The sequence below is a fragment of the Aspergillus caelatus genome, assembly GCF_009193585.1.
Source record: "Aspergillus caelatus strain CBS 763.97 unplaced genomic scaffold BDV27scaffold_203, whole genome shotgun sequence".
Taxonomy (NCBI): domain Eukaryota; kingdom Fungi; phylum Ascomycota; class Eurotiomycetes; order Eurotiales; family Aspergillaceae; genus Aspergillus; species Aspergillus caelatus.
The window spans coordinates 47,782-68,279 of NW_022475466.1; the positions used below are offsets into that span (position 1 = coordinate 47,782).

Sequence of the window (20,498 nt, forward strand, 5' to 3'; positions counted from 1 at the left end):
CAGCAAAGTCCTCCACATGATTCCTGCCTGTCGGATTGTATTGGCGATGCGATGCTGTCTCGGTTCAGCTTCACCATAAGAAATGCACCGGATCCGTATGTGTAATTTCCGCGTAGAAAGAAACAGTGACAAGAGTCACAAAACAGAAATGGGAATGGAAGAGATAATTGACGGGGAAGGAGGGCCGGTGGCTCGGCTTATTGTCACGTTTAAGAAGCCCTGTAACCCTCTCACCCAGCGCCCTCTTTTTTTTTTTTTTTTTTTTTCCCTCCATTCATCCCAGTTGCCGGGAATTTCGCTAGATGGGCCCCAAAGGGCATTATACGATGCTAATGGGCTCATATTAATGCCGCTTTTCGTATAGCACATCCTGTCCCTTCGAAATTACCGGAAATGGAAACCAATAGTCGCGTTCGTCAATTATTATAGGTAGTAAGTACAGCAGTTACGGGCGTACATACGCATTGTCATGTTTCGAAGCTTGATAGTTGGCTTCATCCCAAGTATTACTATCAACGTAGTAGTCGGTAGTACCTACCATCAACTACTAGTGCTAACTCCTGAATCCACAATTAAAATCTCCACGTCTGTCATGCATATCCCATGCACACCATTCTTGCCAAAGTAGCGTCGACATCACTAGACTTCAAACCTTGCAGTTAGCAAATCCAAAGAGAATAGACCTCCGAAAGCAAAAATTTAAATCAAATAAAATAAATTAGAATTTACCTCACTGCCATTTTCAACCAAGGACAGGATCTTAAACTTCCCGTTTTGTGGACATTCGCCTCTTCCAACTGTTTACATACATGCAACCAGACTCGTGGGACGGTCGACAGAAGAATGGGTGATGAAGATGATGTCGGGAAAAGCTGTTCAGCTGCCCATCATCCATGCACGTAATCGTTCCACGGTGACGAGAGAGAGCGAGCCACGTAGCTGCGCCTTAATCCGCTGAGCAGGTTCAAAGGGTATCAGGTGTAGTGTATGCTGCAGGGTCTACCGGGAAGTGTAGAATCAAGCAAGATTTTTTTTTTTCCCTCTCTTCCAGAAGAATTAGTAGTATACGTATGATGGTTACATTTGACATTCTTGGTGCGTTTCCAGGTACTTCGGTTGAGCACTTTGTCTTTTACCTCTTCGTCAATCTAGCTTTTTGTTTTAATTTTATTTGTTTCGCCCTTTTGGGGGGATATGATTTATTACGTTGGACTATTGGGTTAATGGACTAATGGTCCGGATAGCAGTAGTCATGATGAGTACTATAGAACCTAGTTAAGCTTAGATGGAGAAAGTATGGGGATGTTCGGCGACCCCGTATTTCTTAAATCCGTACTTTATTTTACTTTATGTCTCAATCCCTCGAAAATATAGATATACTCTTCCTCGACTCCGTACCACGAAATGGAGAGAGGGAAGGTAAAAGCAAAGTTCACACAGTTTAACTTCTATCATAACCTAAACAAGTCGAAACCCCCGACCGGACAAGTCCCCATAACCCCAAGGGTCTGGACAAAGGGGAAAAGGCAACCTTCGAGAATACAATTGGAACTCGGTGACCAAAGCAGAGTCGGGCTTCCTCAACCAACCACTCTTCGGGCTTCAGGTGACCCTTCCATGACATGGTTTTTTTTTTTTCCATGTGTCCGGTGTAGAGTCTATGTAGAAGGTTGTTTCGTCCTGAGGGAATAAGTTCTACCCATTGACTGCCCTAGTTGCGCCCGATGGGGTGGGTTTTCATGGTACAACTGAATGTTTATGATTTGTTTTAGATCCGAGGTAAAAATAATTAAATCGAGTAATCGCTTGCATGGGTTCTACTGAATATTTCATCTCCCATTGATCCGAGGAAAGTTGCCGAAAACTCAACGGTTAGAGGTATTTTCTCTTGATTTGATAATAAAAATTGGAACCCTCTTCAATTCGCTCTGTATGAGAGAAACGGTCTCAAAACTTAGCTATCCCTAAGTTAACCCTCAACCAAATCCAGCCTCACTAAGAGATATAGAGTGTAATTCTGGTCCGAATGGAGACGACTATCGATGTGGCGAAGGGGCGGAGTCAATATTGGGGGGGAAGTAACCTGGCAATTAACAACGGGTCATGTAGGCCCAGGTATACATACATGGATTACCTCTTCACCAGACGGTAACTACTCGGTACAGGTACATTAGTACCGCGTAACCCGTACGACTTTTTGTGTCCATGATCCTACTTCTTCGTCTCTATTGCCTGCCCCTTTAACGTGGGGGCAAAGGTCGAAGGATTGAAGAGGCTTAGTGGCAAAAAATTTAAGAAAGTCACAAGAACAGGTCCCTGTCACATGATGTGGGGTCGGTCCGCGGCATTACGAGAGAGAAGGAGGCAAAAGCGCCTGTCACCGGGACGGTAGATGATCAATTAGACTTATGGCGACGGGAGAGAGTTGATGACGTTTGCTTTTGAAGACAGGTGCATTATCCCTGTTGACAAGACGTCAATATTTTTTCACCCCCCTTTCATCATAGCCGCGGCGCGGTTGAGGGAACGGAGTATCTTCTCTCTGTCTCACTCGCTCGCTCGCTCAAGAGTCAGGTGTTCCAGGATATCTTGAACGATGGTGTTGTACGGAAGAGTAAGGAGACCGATGTAGGCTATCGTTCAAACAGGTGATAGTCCCGATATGTTCACCGGTATTCTCAATAGCCATCCTCAATGACATCCCAATTGCAGCAGAGGGATGGACAATAGTACCTGTATAGATAACGGAGGACTTCAGTCCGACCTTCTTACGAACTCGTGTGCACACTTGCATACTTGCATACATAGTGCACCTCTAGAACGCAGTATACTAAACAAGGTATTCCGTGCAGAGTACCCATATACAGCTGCAGCATCAGGTGCTCTCGACAGGTCGGTCAGAGAATTTGTCTGGACCGCGCCGGCCAATTTGGTATTGTTGTGGCTGGGCAGGATTCGGGACTTGAACAAAGGAGCTTGATAGCCACCATTACTCTAGTTGAATAGAACATAAACCAACTGGTGTATCTTTGATCGACGAGGTAGCATCGAGGGAACCGGAATCAGAAGAAGGCATGAATGCGCGTACGTACATCCATTCTCATGTTGATCCCGGCTAGTCTAGCCCTACATATATATAAAAGAGGTTTCAGATGCCCCTTCTCTTCGCATTCCTGATATGCATAGCTTAAAGCTTGAATTGGCGCACAGGTAGCAGTGTCATTAGCTCTAAGGGGTCTAACCGTCTTCAGCACCGAAGGGATACAAGCGTGACAAGGAGAAGGATACTTGTGTCAGGTACCCCAATTCTCAGATATTCAACAACAACAATAAAGGGCTACGTACGTAGATCTTCATTATCCAAAACGCTAGATGTGTTTCGCCTTATTCACAAATGGTCTGGATCCCTTCAGAAACACCCAAGCGTAACGTCCAAAGTCAAAATAGGACCGAACAAAAACAACAAAAGCAGCTGTGTACCTTCGAGCAGTCACATTCCACATATTTGCCCTCGGGCCCGCATCCCCGGCCAACTTTTTTTTGCGATGATCAACATCAACTATGTAGCTCACTCCCACACCCCAAAAGGTCTTAGCACATAGCAAATAGACCGATTGGCAACCTGTCCTTTGTTCGAGAAAATGGACTAGTGGTCAACTATGCGATCTTGCAGGTTCGCTCTAACCCTCGTCTCCTCCCTTAAGGCGGATGTAAGGGTTACGCGGATCGCGGGCTAAACCCCGAACGAAGGTCCGATCTTAGTCAGGGGAGCCGTTGGTCTGTAACTTCCATGATCCTTGAAACAGGGATAGGGTTGTAGAAATGGGGAAGAAATTTTCGGGACGACTGTTTGATATTCCGCAATAGTAAGGTTAGGTACTACGTAGTATTGTGTCGTGCTCTGCTCCTTGCACACTATCGAGGGCCGTGTCCTCGTTTTGCCATGCCGCGTTCGTCGTAACTAACGTATCTCATTCACTCCTTGATGAATGGCACGGACATCGATGACCGCAAGGATTGTTTATTTTTATTTTTTTTTTCCCAATTGCCGGTCTCTCAGCTAATAATGCATAGGCTGGTAAATTAGGTAAGAGCTGTTGGTCGGTGTAATTATATGTGCTGCACGTTAACGGACAATTTAAAATAATTACCCCAGGTTTCTTTTTTCGATGAAGCTAAATGGATCCCACGATAGTCTCACACCGCTTACAACCTACAGAGTCTGGAGAAAGCGGACGTAAAATGCACGAGCATGCATCCCATAAATGGCGCATGTAGGACAAGTCCTCGTCCTGGTTCATGGGAAATTTAGCTGGCTGGTCGGCGAGTAAATCAAATATCGGCGTAGGTATGGTGGGATGGGAAAAAAATCCCTTGATTCATTCGATCTTTCTGCGGGATCAGGAACGACCACCAAAGCAGAGCAGAAAATGACGGTTGTGTATCCATACATGATACGTACAACCATACATACATACATGCCACATATCTAATTCTAGGCGCCTCATTGGGAGGCTCATTTGTCCGAAAGACGAACTTAACTTCGTTGCATTGAACTGTGTCCTGGTCTTTGGGAACACAGGAATGCTCTGTTACCTCCCGAGTACCTACCGATTTGTCGGTCGATTTGATAGACCCGCCGTGTCGATCATATGTACGTTTACGGAATTGAATAGTAAGGGGTTTCCTATGCATTTTATTCAATATATTATATGCAGGTTCAAGAGTCATTTCCGGGTTTATAGTTATACTACAGTGTTGCCGGGTGAGTCTATGAGGTCAGTGGGTAATGATCTGTTGGAGGTTCGTATGTTTATGCAGGGAGGATTGTCGATTATTGGACTAAACATATATTGGAGGTTGTACGAATGACTCAGTAGTATACCACGTATTCCAACCTTAGAGATACCTTGTCCCTGTCCGTAGAGCTTATGCTTGGGTAGCGTCGTCTTTCATGGTCAGAGTCGTAGATTTACCTGCCATCTAATAGGCCTGGAATATTCGATAACCAGGGTCTATGAGTTCTTTGGGTCGTACGAATGGTACTGCCGATGAGTCAGGTCCTTGTTCGTTGAAATCATGTGGAGATGACTCGGCATTTAGTTTTATAAGCACTGGGCTGAGCGAAGTTCGATAAGCATTAGATCGAGTGGATACTGTGGCCGAAACTTTTTTTTTTTTTTTCTTGTTAGATGACGAAGTCTTGGACTCACTAATGCACTAATGACGATATGAGACTTTTCCCAGAAGTGTATATCTACCTATGTATCTGTTTACTGACGGACGTCATCCATCATCGAATGGCGCAAATGCTAGTATCTAGTATCTATGTACCAATGACTATAGCAGCATCTCAGGTCAAAAGCTAGGAGGTTGCTGTGATTGGATCTGATACCATTGCCTGTTTCGGCATTTCAGTTCTTCATTGGATATGTAGATATAATCGAGGGAAATAAAGGGCAAATAGCAATGACCAACTTTGATTCCCAGTTCACTCGATAAGCGCTTGTCCACTAGTATGGGGGCTAGATTCGCCAATCATAGAAGTAGAATACCCCCGTAGAGCTTGGTTTATTTTTTTTGATGCTACAAATTGGTCTTGTCATTAGAGATCAATGAATATATCGTACCGATAAACATAGAAAGGGTGTTGGTTAGCTACGACTTAGAACTCCTTTTATTTAGCCAATATATGCTGATATTGATCCATTATATTTAACGTCCAGGTCTATATCTGGAAATGCATGGATAAGCTCATGCGTTTCCATCGAGATACTAAACGTTGATCATGAGAACTAGAACAACCCAATCTTACCACGTACTTTTGGCCAGTAACAAAACATACAAGACACAAGAAACTAGAAAAGCTGTATTCTATGTACCAAACATTTCATACCGAGTAAACTACGATAGCAGACTTTCAAAGGGGCGGACACCATTAGAAAAAAAGTAAATCAGAATGCTGACGAGATGCATCCGATAGAATAACTCACCGCAGTCGTGTGATAACAGCGATCAACCAACATAAGAAGTAGCGGTATAGAATGGCACCAGCATTGCTGATAATATGCCCGACTGTTTCGCCTGTCGATTGCCCTGCGCACAGCGTCGTTTGACGCCTTTGTCTTCTTGCTGTCACGAGAAAGCGCAAAGGACTCTTTATTGTGCCGCGGGACGGGATCAGGTCTTAAGCACCGCGAACAGATTCCGGCCACGTCAATGCTCCTCCCCAATCCATGTGATATGGGGGAAGCAAAAATAAATCACGGAGGGCTATTTTCAAGGGGGGCTAAAGGCGGTGCTAGCAGCGCCAGATAGGCAGCTATGGAGCGAGGCTTACCAGCAGGCAGGCGCAGGATATCTGGGGGAGAAAGGAACTGCGCTGATCGGGTGGAGATTTCGGTACTGTGTTGGGGGAAGGACATGAATCAGCTGCGTTTATTATGGATCGGCTGGGTCTAGAATGAAAATTGGCGTCTAAGTATCATGCAAGTCCAGTCAGGCGGTGGGGATGGGGAGGGGGCAAGTCGTAGAATGAGTTGAGAGGTGTCAAATTGTTGTTCTTACCACATGGTAAGCCGCCGCATCAGCCAACGTCGGGTCATCTGAATCTTTGACTTTGTCCCCAGGGGTCGTTCTCACTCGCTGTTTCATAGATGATGATCATGATTAGTACCGCTTTTCCTCTCAAATCTTCCCGGGCTAGACTAATAATAGGCTTATCTTAGGCTCAGGATTCGGACCAGGAAATGAAATCCGTCCGTCCTGATTGACCATGTGGGTTTGATTGGGTGGTGTGTAGATTACAGCTAAATATATTGATGTCTGTGTTATTTAGTACCGTCCTTTTTATCCGTCCAGTGAATATTCGTAGTAGAAAAAGAAGATTAGAATAGCACAACTCGTATATACAGTCATCAGTTCTGTTACACAACTCTCTCCTGCATAATCATTCATTATCCACTACTATTCTGAGAACGAATACTTCGGACAACAAAGTCCTCAAATGACTTACCGGGATTCTGAGCTGTCAATTCGTTTCTCACAAAGACGAATCGACTGACAATCTACCCGAGGATATGGTACAGCGGATCTGTCCATCGTGACAAGTGATCCCACTAACATGTCCGTCTATCTGTACAGTAGTACTCCGTATGCAACATCGTATTGCCTTCCCCCCCCCCCCCCCCCCCCCCCCTTTCCCCTCTTTCCCAAAATATGAACCTTTTCTTTTACCTCCACATATTGTGATACCCCTTCACATGTCCCTAGTGGATCAAGACCACGAGTCCGCGGGACAGGGTGTACAATTCCACGCGACGCAAAACCTCGATGGCGGGACAAGCTAAACAATAGATACCAACCTGAATACAAAAGGCAAAAAAAAGAAAAGAAAAGAAAAGAAAAAAAAAAAAGAGAAAAGGTACTTTTTTTCTCCCCTCACACCGGAAAAGCCGAGACAAGCGGAATGAAAGGAAGCAGCACTCCATGTGACCTGACTGCCCCTGAATCACGTTACCCCATGATTATGTTTTCTAAACAGTCATCGCCATCGCCAAATAGCTAGTGCTTGGAGCCATGAGTTATGCTATCATATACACAGTATCGTGATAAAGAAGAGACTTCCATCCCGGCCCGCCCCGTCCTTCCCCATTCAGAAGTAAATTTAGCGCCCTCATCCTTACTAAGTGGTAGGGTATCCAAAGTTCAGGGGCCCGACCCGGAATCTACCGCATCGGAGTATGACGTCGCATACAATAAAGGTAGATGTACGTACCCTGCACCTAGAAACTACGTGAAATGTAAGCATCGGAGATCCCCGGTCGACAATGAACATGAGCTATTACCTCAGCTCATAGACCTGGTCCCCCTGCGTCGGCGCGTTGTACTACACGGTACCGACTACAGCGAAAACTACTACCGAACCATCATCTGACTCCTGGATTGCCAAAAAAAGAAATAGAGCGAAAAGAAAAAGGGACAGCAGTCCTAGTTAATTCTCCGAGGTGACGGTACCCGAGATGCTGGGACGCGAGTGAAGTACTGTAGTGTGGGGCGTAGGGGAGTCGGATGACTCTGCTGGGGCCAAGAATGCCTCTATCTATCTTACTTTATTGCATGTCGCTGAGATTCATGGGCGGTGGTAAGCACTCTCGGTCGATCGTCAGTGAGTTGGGGGGATGGTGTGGGGGTGTCTAGGAGGTTTAGGAGGTTTTGGTGTTAGCCGATGGTTTTGATAAGGGTAGTTAGTAATGATGGTTATTGGTGATGCTGTGGAGGCTGCTGGATCCTTGTTAGGCATCTAGAAAGGTTCAGGTGATGGACATTGGAACTTTATGAGGATCATTGACTTGGATTGGCTATGACTCGCGGTGGCTGTGGCATCTGAATTGGGACAGGTGGTTTCGAATGCTTCACTCCTAGAATAGTGCAGTGAGTAGGATACGATTAGATGGGTGCCTTCTTTCTCGGGGCAAGTGAAGGGCGCTGGCTGGTAAGTGCATATTGCGAAGTCGGTAGGATCTGATGGACCCAGGGTATATAGCACAAGCGAGGAGCATCATTTAAGTTCATTTCTTTCATTCGTTGCAACGGACCCTCTATGTATTTGCCATGTTTTACATAGACACCAACCAACTAATTACCCATGGCATGAATTGTGTGATATCAACAACCACAACTGAAAGTCTCACTTTTGGCCATCAAAATCGAATTGTATACAAGAAATCTAGAACTCCTGCTCGTCATCACCGGAAATGATGACGTTGTTAATCTGCTTTTCGTTAGTTCTTGAGCTGTTGTGCATGCTGTAGAGACACAGAACTCACCTTAAGGACCATACGGCAGAGCTGAGTTGCGAGCAAAAGCTGTTGCCTCTTTCCAATCAGGGGATCAATAGCAAAATGTTCCCGCATATCTAAGACCAGGGCATTAGTATCATTCCTACTTCCAAACGATCGGGAAGCGTACCGTTGTTGCCGGTCATCATGCAGTCAACTCCCAACCTCGAGTTGTTCTCCTTAACCTGGCGAGATTTGATCGAGGCAAGCGTCTCAATCGGGCTCAGACCGGAGTTCTCGGCCAGTGCCAATGGCACGGCATCCAGGGCATCAGCAAAAGCGCGCATGGCATACTGCTCGATTCCAGGGCTCTGTAGAATTTATTAGTCTAGACGTAACCCAAGTCGATGTGTGAGTGACATACCTTGACGGCGGCATCTTCCACGGCAATAGAGCAGGCAATTTCAGCAGCACCACCACCATATACAACGCGGTTGTCTCGCACCAGGTTACGCACAACGCAGAGGGCATCGTGTAGTGATCGCTTAGCTTCATCAATGATCTGAGAGAACGTTAGTATATATGAAGTGTAGGTAATAGTACAGTGAACTGACCATCTTGTTGCTACCACGCACAAAGACGGTGACAGCACGGCTGTTGGCGCAATCTTCAATGACAAGCATCTTCTCGCGGGTGGTACCGAATGTCATCTCCCGGACACTACCTGCTGTTCCCAGCTTCTCTGCATTCAAGTCCTCAAATCGAGGAACGATACGACCGTTCGTGGCAATAGCAATGAGCTCAATTTCAGGACCACCAACCCAGCGGACGGCTGGAAGATTGTTCTGGAGAAGGAGATGGTTTGCTTCATCATCGAAACCCCATTGACAGATGACCAAGTTGGCTCCCGAGTCTTTCAGGTGTTGGATCATCTCTGTGAACTTCTCTCTTTCGTAATCTTGCAGCTTCTTGAACTCCTCGACCGATGTAATGTCAAGCTTATGCTTCGTCTTCGGCTTGGGGGGCTCGAACGGGCAGGTCAAGATTGCCAATTTGGCATCCTTGACTTCATCAGGCATCTGAGGGTGAGAGAAGTCCTTATCGACAATGACACCCTTGACGAGCAGAGAATCTTCGAGAGCTCCGCCCACTTTTCCGTCGACCTTGATCAACTCGAAATCGACATCTCTACGTTCGAGATCTGCAACGGAGAGGACGGCATCGATAGCGATCTTGGCGAACTGATCGTGAGACTTGGAGACACTGATGACCATTAGTACCGGAGATAGGCAGTATAACAAAGCTGGAATCACCGTCGTACATTTTGCTACCCAGACTAGTCTTAGCAACCTTCAGTAGGTTGGAAGTGTCTTCCTTGCTGAAAGTGATCTCGTCACTAATCTTATCGAGCTGTGCAACAGCAATCTCACACGCTTGATCATAGCCATCTGCGATTCGAATTGGGTGAATGCCCTTATCGATCAGATCAGACGCCTGCTCCAACATGGCTGCCGCTAGGACAACAACACCCGTTGTTCCATCACCAATTTCTTCATCTTGAGACTTCGAAAGTTCCACTAGCAGCTTAGCAACATTGTTTGTGATTTCCATCTTCAAAAACTCCAAGTTAGCCATGTTCCAGTGGACGGCGGCGGCATTGCGGACGAACCTGGGACAGAATGGTTGCGCCGTCGTTGGTCACGGTGATATCACCATCTGGGGAGATGAGGATCTTGTCGAGACCACGAGGACCCTAGAATCGTTCTTAGATGCTGTCAAAAGGCAAGACCACGTCCAAATCATACCAGAGAAGTCTTGACAATGTTTGCAACAGTTTTGGCCGCAACAATATGTGATTTCACAGCATCGGTGCCATGTTGTCTCTTCTTCTTTCCCTGGCTATCAAGATCCATCATATCAGCTATTTGCCCTGAGAGGATCGTAACCCCCCGCATAATAAATGTCTTGATCCGCAACGTACTCTCGAACGACAATGAACGGCCTGCCCTGTTCATCTTTCATCACAGAAGCTATCGGACTGTCAGCGGAGGCTCCGAAGGCTTACAATTATGGATATCACGGCAAGATCCTACCTTGAGACAAATCAAGCTCTATATAGAAGAGATTGAAAATGTTAGTACATCGACTTCCAATGAGGGGCACGGAAGACATACGCATCGCCATTTTGTCGGTCTGCCACACGGCAGGAGTCCAAATTCAAAAATTTGGAAAATGCAAGGAACACAACGGTAATATAAAAAGGGATCCCCAAAGCACGTTATCAAAGCGACGTGGGGAGTTCAGGGGCCTGGACACTCTTTCACACTGAACGGGGTCTTTTTTAGAAATTCTGGAGATGTTCTGATGTCCCAGTCGGGCTAGTGAGCTGCTTTCCATATCGGGTATAGCGCCAATTCACATTCACGCGACTGCGCGACTCGCCCGTTCTAAGTAGCACTGAAAGCAATAATTATCACCAATTACTCTTGAGCGCCAGTTTCCGTAAGGTTGGGATAGCAATCTACTCTAGCACACTGTGAATCAAATTTGCCAAGCTGTTTTCTCGAATTCTCGCACTCACATCTTCGTTTCGCCAGACAATGCCGCGTAAGTGATAGGTTGGTTTAGTCGCACTTGAGATACCCCGTGGAGTTGACAGTCGCATAGCACCCGTGGAGAACCTTTCCGACGACGAGTCGACCGGAGAATCTATTCCTTATAACGACGCGAAAGAAGACCATAACTCAGGCCCCGAAAACCAGGAAGACAATGATGATGAGGAGGAGGAGGATGAAGAGGAGGGTGTGTGAGTTACTATGCGCAGCGACCACTGACGATCAGCGCTGACAGGAGCAGCTATGTCGTTGAAAAGATCCTCGGTCATGACTTCGCGAAGAATGTGCGCACAATCATACCTTCTCATATCGCATTGTCCCAAATGGAGTTGCCATGGCTAATGCTGAGATAGGGAACTCTCCTCCTGCAAGTGAAATGGAAAGGATACGATGACCCTGCAGATGAGACCATGGAACCGGAGGAGAACCTGCTGTATGTTTCTACGTGATTCCTGAAGTTCGGCTTATATACCAATTGATCCCTACTAGGGAGGGCGCAAAAGATCTGGTAGAAGAATACTACCGTGTCCAAGGTGGTCGGCCTGAGAAACCTCAACGGGGGAAGCGCAAGTCCATGACTGGGCCAAAGCAGACACCAGAGAGAAGTGAACCTAAAAGGCGAAGAAAGTCCCGAGCGGAAGCTGCCACCGAAACTCCAGATGACGATGATGGAGATTTGCCTGATTGGGTTCCCCGGTCCAAGAACTGGGAGAACGAGGTGCAAACTGTTGACACAATCTTGCGTGATGCGGAAACTTCGAGTTTAATCGCATATCTCCACTGGAAGAACGGAAAGAAGTCCAAGGTCTCCCTTGAGACCTGTTATGAGAAATGCCCCAGAAAGGTAAAGTTTACTGGTCTTATATATACTTTGAAATACTAATGTTTTTAAAGATGCTTAAATTTTACGAAGAGCATTTGTAAGTTGTCTAATCCAGGTTATGAGAAAATCCGCCTAATTCTAACCGTTATTAGGGTTTTTAAGGAAGGTTGATTTTGTACTAACATTCTTCGCCAACTTTTTTTTTTTCGTGCTTTCTAGCCTCGGTGTAATTGGTTTAATTTAAGATCCCTGTCTAATATCGTCCGGTGGTGAGAGACAGTATCTTTTCTAGATAGTACTGTTTGATCACAGTGCATAAATGGGTGTTCCGTTGGTGTTTTCAATTTATCTATGAAGTCTGTTGGAAATTGGTATCTCTGGGAAACGGAAAATAACATGAAGGGAAAAGAGAGGGGAAAAGAAAGCAAAAAAAGTCATCATAACACTTCAGGGTTCCCCCCAATATCTTCACATCACTCCGAACTAGCAACGCTTTATTCCACCGTCGACGATTATTGTACTTTTTAAGCCTGCTCGATGTATGTATGCTGTCAGAATTTAGCTGTCTGTCTCATCGAGGCCAGCAGCTCTTGCCATTCCAAAATATTCCCACCGACTGTTAAAGGCATCCGAGCCATGCTTCTTCAAGACTTGTTCGATGGTTCGTGTCTCTTTCGCCTCAAAACACCTGTCGTCTTCGGCCGTCCACACTCCAGGCATATTGTTGGGAATGCCTTTTCCTGCAGTCAGATAGTCTAGGACCTTATCGGCAAGATACGGGTCCATGCTAGTGCAGCGTAAAGCTTCGATTATTTGCTCCTCGTTTTCTGCTCTTCCTGTTTGGAGACGATGATCAATCCAAGTGTCGATGTCTTGCTCTGGCGGCTCTTCGGGTTCGGGGTCGGGGCTTGAAGGTAGGAAAGGCAGTTCTAGAAACAAAGGATCAATGGCGGTTTCTGGATCGTGATCTGGCGACTCTGTTTCTTGAGGTTGTGCAGGTTCTGATATGTTCGTGGCAGGGCTGTGAGTGATATGTGCCTCATTATCAACTGAAGTTGCGGGTGTTGGAGTCCTTTCAATATGTGGAGATTTATTTTGATGTGCATGTATCATAGGAATTAAATCTTTGGGTGTCTTGTCAATCGCTCTCCTCTTTTGACTCGCAAGGTGCGCTCCGTTCAACTCGAGATCAGAGTTGTGTTCCGGTGGGCGTTTTCGTTTCTTATCGCCTAGCTCATGGATGACTAGATTATCGTCCTGGGATTGCTCTCTCTGTGTGACTTTCTGATGGTCGTCCTTCTCAGTGGACGTGGGAGGATTTGGTTTCGGCATACCCCCCGGACGGGGGCGCCCACGAAGCCTTCTTAGATATCGGTCACGATATGACTGATAGGTGTGGCGGGGGTTCTGTACAGGATGAAATGTAAGACTGCAAAGATGGGATTCACATGGGTATGGTATCAAGGGTAAATTACCTGTGTAGCTAGTTCCTGATATATTTTATTGCCTCCTACGAAGGCCTTGGGGTCTTTCTCATACGGTGCCATCTGATCCCATAGCCACTGGTCATCTTCCAGAGTGTATGGGGTCGGACAGCTTCTAGTCGGAATATTTGTGGCCCCAACAGGGCGAGCTGCGGATGGTCCAGCTCTATGATCCTCAAGTTCCTCCAGCTTTCCATTACGAACGGACCATTCAACGTACCGATACGAATACCTGGCAGATGGTCAGCATAAGTAGGGAACTTCAAAGAGAAAAAAGGTTAGGATAGGAAAAGCTCAAGAAATATACTGTCAACTTACGTGCCCGGTGGAAGATTCTTTCTGGCATGGTCAACCAACTTGATATCCGCATCCTTCTCATGGAGCCTCACAACACCACCATATTGCTATATGTATCCATCAGATGAGAAACGCCCTATAATTGCAACTGAAGGTAATTACCTGAATGAGGTCTTTGAATCTACTTCGTTGGGGAATGTTGTGTGATAACCAGAATTGTTTCCCCTGGAAAAGTAGTACAGGATGATCCATAGAGCTTTTCCTGCCCATGTCACTGCTCCCTGACTTTTGTCCCAGGAGAGCTATATCCTGCCTGATACAGGAATCCAATCGTCGCCTTCGCCTTATTGAAAGTACGGGCTCGCAACCGCGTTTGTGGTACGCGTGATCACGTGCAGATATGCTATAGAAGTTTTCTATACGAGGCAAAGGGACTGTATGTGGGAGATGTTACTTCGTTCGTTTCAAGGGGCGCTTGCCTGTAGCGTAGGTGTTCCAAAACCTAACACTAGGCGACTTGAAAGCCAGGGATGTGGCTGTCTTAGTATAGAAAGAACCATGGTCGTGGAGAAGAAAGTGATATGTGTACAGCTCAGACTTATATATCTATAGAAAGCCAATATTGCCACAGTCCTGGGGCGGTAGCTCAGTGGATAGAGTGGAAGATTGCAATATATGACTTATCATTGGTCGCTTAACATTGCAAACTATCTTTAGGTCGCCGGTTCGATCCCGGCCCGTCCCTCATTACTTTTTTGCTTTATGAATTTTTCTCTTAGGATAGATAGATAGATACCCTTGCTCCTTCTATTAGATAGAGTTCAAAATATATTCTAGGTTCAGAAATATATATGTATCCTGTTCTAATATATTGAATTGAAACCGATTTGAAATGACCGGAAAGTTTGTCACGTGTAGATAGTAGATAACTCCTGTATACAACCCATTCTGGACTTGGCTTTCTTGACTACTCCGTAGATATTGCCGTTAAATGATTTCTGACTATCATGTCTACCCCGTAGTGCCGAGGCTTAGACTCATCCCCTCTGCGCAGGCCAACGGCCATATTGAGTCCAACATACGACTAGCGTACCGCAGAAGCAACAATGGGGCTCCTGAGAACCATCGCTTTGGTTATTCTAGGCATTTCTGGCTTCACGTTTGTCGCACTTTTTGGGAGGTTGCCTGCATTCCGGTAAGGTGAGAAGGCCTGTTCTGAGTGCAATGACTGATGAACATTTTACACAGCAAAACTCCTATTGGCTTACTACATAGGGTTGTTTGTATATACATTCCGAGTGCAATATCTTCCCTTGATTCTCGCCTGTTAGACGGCCGACTTGTGTACTATTGGAATACATCTGGTAGTTATATATTCCATGAGAATCATCCACTTGTGCTTGTAAATTTCTTGGCCAATGGATCACCTCCCACGCTTTGCTAATATCCCCAACAGATATTCTTTGCGTCGCTCCTCATAACAGGGCAATGCATGTTCATTCCAAGTGCATGGCCCAGGGTCTCTACGGCCCATAGGCTCTGCATGCCCATTGCTGCCACGTTACCATATTTCTTTCTCTATAAGAGCATTGTCACGAAATCGTTCATCACCCCCAAAAACCACGCGCAAGAAATGGAACGCTATCCTTATGATAAAGTCATCTTTCACCCAGGTCGCTACTGCAGCACATGTGAGTTTAGCAAGCCGGCACGGAGTAAGCATTGCAGTTTCTGCAGGGCATGCGTTTCTCGACACGACCATCATTGTGTATGGCTGATGAATTGCGTCGGGCTGAATAACTATCGTCATTTTCTGGCCCTGATTTTGTCACTCTCTATGATGTTGATCTACGGTTCATGCATTGGCTTCTCCCTTCTGTCTCAGTCATGGGAGGAGTTGATCCCGCTAGACTCACCGTTGCGGACAACAAGACAGAGCTGGACAATGTTTTTCAACGTGTGGACTGTTGTGATTTCGACAGATCTCCGTATTGGAGGCGTTACATCATTGATGTTCATGACAGCACCGTTGGCGATGGCTTTTCTCGTTTACCACACCTACCTTATCTGGGCTGGCATGACGACAAATGAGAGCGCGAAGTGGTCTGATTGGAAAGAGGATGTCGCTGATGGTATGGTATTTAAATCTACCAAGGCAGAAGCCTATGGAAACTCGCCTTTGCTACGCGGATATCAGAACCCGCATACATACTGGCCGGCGAATAGTGACCAGGTGCTTGTTCTTACGGAAGGTGAGCCACCGAGAGTGGGCTTCATGTTCTCACCCGATTCCAATGAGATCAGGCAGCCCAATGATGGGGAGGCACCTATTGATCATAAATGGACACCAGTGCGCAGTATGAGGGAGATTGACAATATCTATGATCTTGGATTTTGGGATAATCTACGCCACGCCTTTGGATTACCTGCTCGGCGGAAGATGTCATAAAATTCTACATGGATAATACACTCGATTAAATGGATACCTTTAGTTACTTAGTAGCTTGACTAAATCCTTTGAGCATTACTAGCACTGCTATTTAAGTACATCTGTTTTTGACACCAGAGGCAGTTAGCCAATCATATTGTGCGGCATACATGTGGGAGTCGGCGGGACCGGAGCCGGAAAAATTCACTTTTCAATGCGGCGTTTCTGTCTTCCCCGCCCAATTTGTTATCTATCTCCAAAGTCAACAACTTTTGTCGCATAGTGTTTGTGAGCATCCGCTCAGGTCCTGTCAAGATGGCTGATCGGACTGCTGCGGACATGAAGCCAAAATGTACCCCAGCAGAGCTCATGCTGAAGGTTATACTGACGGGAACCTTAAGTCACTATGAGACTCGTGGGATGATTGACGATAAACGCCTCGAGCATATGTTATCTGCCGGGAAACAGATCTTGTACAAGACACACCAGGAGAGCGATGTCAGGTAGTGTTCCTTTCAATTTCTGGTCATTTTGATTGCTTCATCATTTATATATTGACTTTGTTCTCATGGCAGACATAATCTTGGCCTGTCACCGGATATTTGGCAGGGCTTTACAGATGTTTTGACAAAAGCAATACCCGTCCTAGAATCACAGTCATTTGCGTGGAAATGCCCACCGACTGCGAATTACGACCATTCCTCCTCGAACTTGATAGCCTACAATTACTTTTCACTTGTCAAGGATATTGAACGTCTAAATGATCTGTGTACGATCGCCCGCAATCTCCTCGCGACAACAAAGAAAGCACAGAATATAGCGGCGGAAAAAGGTTTTGATCAAAGGATTCTAGCATTGGTAGACACGTGTGTGAGAGTAACTGCCCGCGGGTTTGATGGTGAAACGAATGCAAGGAATGAAGAGCGCTGGCAGAAAGTGGTCAACCTCTACAAGCGCTTGTTGATCACATGTCTTCAGTTCCTGCACAACTTTATCATGCACAACGAACAACGGAAAATGGTACTCTGGTTGGACCTTTTCGGATACCACTCCACTGGCGATTCGAATATCATTCAACCTAGAGAGCCGCTAGACCCGGCCAGTGGTCAGCCTGAGGGAGCGGCGCCAATTGTCAAGACTGGTGAGAGAATAGTGAATCCCCCTATCAGGGCTCTTTACGACCAGACGGCAGAAGACTTGCTCCTGGAGACGATCTCTAACTTCCCGAGAGAGCCAGCGACGATCAAAGAAGAAGCAGCAATGTTACTTCTCGCAAATATTAAAGACCACATGGAGAAGCTTCTTGGGCGCGACCTGACAGCAATTCAAGAAATGGGCAAGGATCCAGAGCAAGTCAAAGAGATCCGTGCTGCTCTTACAGCGATACTAGGTGCAAAGGTTGACGGATTCTCGGACCTTCAAGACAGAGCTAAAGATCTGCCACCCGCCCTTCCCGAAGACGAGCCGCCGCGCAAGAAGGCTATACTTACAATAGATCGAAGCACGACGGCCGGATTCCCGCGTATCTGCTGGGCTGACCTACCCGACCTCAACGCCTATGGCGCCCTTGCTGCAGGGGATGCGACTATCATGGAGGAGGATACAAGCATGCCGCGGTCAGCTCAATCTGCTGCGGAAACGCTCCAGGAAGCGAAGGATGAGCTGATGGCACGACTTCAAGAGTCATCTCAAATTGGGGGCGACGGCGATCAGGACTATGACACCGGCGATGCAGGAACAGTTGGTGACGATGATTCACGTAGCCTTGAGGCCGTGGCAGACGGAAGCATGGAAGAAGAAGAGGAGGAGGATGATGAGGATGACGACGATTATCGAGGTCGCCCCGGCGATCAACAACGTGGTCTATTGACGGACATCCCTCTAGTCCTGGGCCCCGCGGAAATAGAGGCGCTTCCGATGATCATTCAGGCTGGTATCGTCGATAGCTTCGGACTGAAGGGAGGAGAGAGGACTGGCTCAAGGAATATGCAAGCCCTTAGATGCCATATCCTGCTCACTCAGGAGACAGGACGCAATCTACTTCGGGAACTCTTGATCTTCATCGCCGCATGGGATTTACCCGACGATGAACTCTATTTCAAGATGATGGTGCAGATTATGGACGCAGTTTTAAGGAACGGCCTCATGTCTCATGCCTACTCTGATTTCGGCCAACCAAAGGACATCATCTCTCCAGCTCAGGCGGTCGTCGTCAAGATTCTCACACATATATTTAGGGCTAAATACTCTCCCGCTTCTGTCACAGGATCTACGCAAGCCAACACAACGAAAAACCCAGCACCGCTCTCTAGGGTCGATATTCTCACAGTCCGCTACATATTCACCATCTTCCGCGGCAACATCATCCCAGAAACCTGCGCCTTGATCTATCTTCAAGGCCAGATCCGTGCTGGACGGGCGCTCCCCGAAGACTTCCCGCTAAACCTGTGGGATATGGAACGGGTCTACGAAGGTGTCTACCAGTTCCTGGAATTTTTCGCTGTCCTTACCGAAAACAACGACTGGAAGAACCTTCTAGTCAAGTGGGAGATCGTCTACGATTTAGTTACCTTGATCAAAGAACTTGAAGCAAGCATTCCTAAGGGGCAATTGAGCCAATTGTCACTTGGGCCCCGTAGCCCTTCAAAGGAGTCTCAACCGAGCACAATTCCTGGGCCAGTTGCGGTTGAACGACCATATGACCCCAGTGATCCGGACCCAGTTGATGGCGGTGCTCCTTCTAGAGCTGAGTCGCCCCCGATAACCGAAGACCCATCCGAATTCGAATGGAGGAACCTTAAGAAGCTTGTCGTGCTCGTGCTCTCATCCCTGGTGTGGAAGTGCCCGGAGGTCCAAGACCAAATACGTCGACATGGCGGCGTCGAGACCATCCTGTCTTGCACCAACTTTGACGCGCACAACCCCTACATCAAAGAGCATGCGGTGATGTGCCTGAAGTTCTTGTTGGAGGGTAACCGCGAGAACCAAAAGCTCGTAGAAGAGCTAGAGGCACGTGAAGTAGTAAAAGACGAGAACGGACTGCTTGAGAGGAGCGGGTTCGAAGCTGTGATCGACAAGACTGGCAAACTGGCAATCCGGCCCAAGGATGGGACCGGAGAAAACAGATAATCTGTAGACAGACAGTGACTTCAGTCCTTTCTTTTGCACATCGAGTATTAGCATAGATAGACAGAAGTATCATGCAATGATAATGGCCTTCATGAATCATCAAACATATCACGATCATATTATCCCCAATATCAATCAAACCCACAATCACCACCCCCGAACTCCACAGCCTAATTAATATGACAAACCGTCACCACACCCCCATCTAGCCATACATACCGTCCCACTCTTCCTCATCATCCTCAACCGGCTTCTTCCTCCTAGTCTCAGCCTTCTCCCTCTCCTGCTTCGCAAAATCCGTCCGATCAAGCGGACACGTGCCCCTCAACCTCAACCACGGCCGCACACACTCCAAATCAAAAAGATGCGTCGGATGACACGGTAACCGCACAACAAGTGGATACTTGTCCTCCAAAAATGCATTCCCGCAAATCGGACAACTCTGCGACGGCTTCAATGAGGCCTTAGGCACACGGTCCAGAACTAACCCCAAACCAAACAAACATCAGCACTAACCCAACCCCAACTTCAAAATAAAAAGGAGGAGAAAGAATACATACCATCGCAAAACTCCTCACTAACACCCTCGACCTCCCGCGGAGGCGTCTCGGCCGAGCTCAGCAAGCTCTGAATCATCTGCGTCAGGAGGTCATTATTGCCTTCGCCGGAAGTGGGTACGCTGTGGTCACCCTCGCGGCGCATCAGATCGAAGGCTTCGGCGAGGGAGTAGAAGGCTGCGCTCACGTCGCGCGGGACGGGAACGGCATGTTCTCTTGTGCGTGCTTCGTCGGGGCTTATTTCGGAGAGGGTCGCGAAGAAGGTGGAGAGGTCAGGGCGCCGACGGTGGGTTGAGGGCGTTGCTGTGCCCGGGTCTGTTGTATTGTGTTCAACTGTTTTTCTTTTGTTAGATCTTTTTTTTTTTTTTTTCTTCACTTCGCAGGG

General features: G+C 46.9%; 6 protein-coding genes and 1 non-coding gene across 7 annotated transcripts; 3 read left to right on the forward strand and 4 right to left on the reverse strand.

The window, feature by feature from the left end:
- Positions 1-7,196: 7,196 nt before the first annotated feature.
- BDV27DRAFT_38045 (uncharacterized protein) lies at positions 7,197-7,594 on the reverse strand. The gene has a single exon (XM_032076485.1). The coding sequence runs from the start codon at positions 7,488-7,490 to the stop codon at positions 7,269-7,271; it is 222 nt and encodes a 73-aa protein (XP_031923733.1). The 5' UTR covers positions 7,491-7,594; the 3' UTR covers positions 7,197-7,268.
- A 979-nt stretch (positions 7,595-8,573) lies between these two features.
- On the reverse strand, positions 8,574-11,132 carry BDV27DRAFT_134185 (chaperonin-containing T-complex subunit CCT5). Its single transcript, XM_032068248.1, has 11 exons — positions 10,955-11,132; positions 10,874-10,891; positions 10,762-10,810; positions 10,586-10,679; positions 10,450-10,533; positions 10,102-10,391; positions 9,395-10,043; positions 9,205-9,342; positions 8,971-9,151; positions 8,829-8,917; positions 8,574-8,773 (listed from the first exon to the last, which is right to left on the reverse strand). The coding sequence occupies exons 1-11, from the start codon at positions 10,962-10,964 to the stop codon at positions 8,729-8,731; spliced, it is 1,647 nt and encodes a 548-aa protein (XP_031923734.1). The 5' UTR covers positions 10,965-11,132; the 3' UTR covers positions 8,574-8,728.
- Positions 11,133-11,220: 88 nt separating this feature from the next.
- On the forward strand, positions 11,221-12,411 carry BDV27DRAFT_38073 (chromo domain-containing protein). Its single transcript, XM_032076486.1, has 7 exons — positions 11,221-11,387; positions 11,448-11,586; positions 11,637-11,679; positions 11,749-11,828; positions 11,885-12,239; positions 12,290-12,315; positions 12,371-12,411. The coding sequence occupies exons 1-7, from the start codon at positions 11,381-11,383 to the stop codon at positions 12,387-12,389; spliced, it is 669 nt and encodes a 222-aa protein (XP_031923735.1). The 5' UTR covers positions 11,221-11,380; the 3' UTR covers positions 12,390-12,411.
- A 285-nt stretch (positions 12,412-12,696) lies between these two features.
- BDV27DRAFT_38081 (putative transcription factor Rap1) lies at positions 12,697-14,312 on the reverse strand. Its single transcript, XM_032076487.1, has 4 exons — positions 14,162-14,312; positions 14,021-14,106; positions 13,694-13,934; positions 12,697-13,625 (listed from the first exon to the last, which is right to left on the reverse strand). Exons 1-4 carry the CDS (start codon positions 14,267-14,269, stop codon positions 12,777-12,779), a joined length of 1,284 nt encoding a protein of 427 aa, XP_031923736.1. The 5' UTR covers positions 14,270-14,312; the 3' UTR covers positions 12,697-12,776.
- Positions 14,313-14,634: 322 nt separating this feature from the next.
- BDV27DRAFT_t182 lies at positions 14,635-14,744 on the forward strand. The gene has a single exon. It is a non-coding gene; the product is annotated as a tRNA-Cys (tRNA).
- Positions 14,745-15,105: 361 nt separating this feature from the next.
- On the forward strand, positions 15,106-19,556 carry BDV27DRAFT_148519 (uncharacterized protein; the record flags this gene model as incomplete). The annotated part of the gene is made up of 5 exons (XM_032070927.1): positions 15,106-15,194; positions 15,248-15,401; positions 15,456-16,441; positions 16,721-16,930; positions 17,003-19,556. The coding sequence occupies 5 exons, from the start codon at positions 15,106-15,108 to the stop codon at positions 19,554-19,556; spliced, it is 3,993 nt and encodes a 1,330-aa protein (XP_031923737.1).
- A 13-nt stretch (positions 19,557-19,569) lies between these two features.
- On the reverse strand, positions 19,570-20,444 carry BDV27DRAFT_134190 (uncharacterized protein; the record flags this gene model as incomplete). Its single annotated transcript, XM_032068249.1, has 2 exons — positions 19,570-20,039; positions 20,117-20,444. Coding segments are annotated over 2 exons (606 nt in total), but the record flags the coding sequence as incomplete, so codon positions are not given.
- Positions 20,445-20,498: the final 54 nt, after the last annotated feature.

Excerpts from the sequence above, each read along its gene's own strand:
- BDV27DRAFT_38081 (XM_032076487.1), bottom strand. The coding sequence starts at position 14,269 with ATGGGCAGGAAAAGCTCTATGGATCATCCTGTACTACTTTTCCAGGGG. Across the intron at positions 13,935-14,020 it reads AAGAATCTTCCACCGGGCAC|GTATTCGTATCGGTACGTTG; the intron begins GTAAGTTGACAG and ends ACCATCTGCCAG. Across the intron at positions 13,626-13,693 it reads ATCAGGAACTAGCTACACAG|AACCCCCGCCACACCTATCA; the intron begins GTAATTTACCCT and ends CATCCTGTACAG.
- BDV27DRAFT_134185 (XM_032068248.1), bottom strand. Across the intron at positions 10,044-10,101 it reads ACTAGTCTGGGTAGCAAAAT|TGTCTCCAAGTCTCACGATC; the intron begins GTACGACGGTGA and ends AATGGTCATCAG. Across the intron at positions 8,918-8,970 it reads CATGATGACCGGCAACAACG|ATATGCGGGAACATTTTGCT; the intron begins GTACGCTTCCCG and ends CCCTGGTCTTAG.
- BDV27DRAFT_38073 (XM_032076486.1), top strand. Across the intron at positions 11,680-11,748 it reads GTCATGACTTCGCGAAGAAT|GGAACTCTCCTCCTGCAAGT; the intron begins GTGCGCACAATC and ends ATGCTGAGATAG. Across the intron at positions 11,829-11,884 it reads GAACCGGAGGAGAACCTGCT|GGAGGGCGCAAAAGATCTGG; the intron begins GTATGTTTCTAC and ends GATCCCTACTAG.
- BDV27DRAFT_38045 (XM_032076485.1), bottom strand. The coding sequence starts at position 7,490 with ATGGAGTGCTGCTTCCTTTCATTCCGCTTGTCTCGGCTTTTCCGGTGT.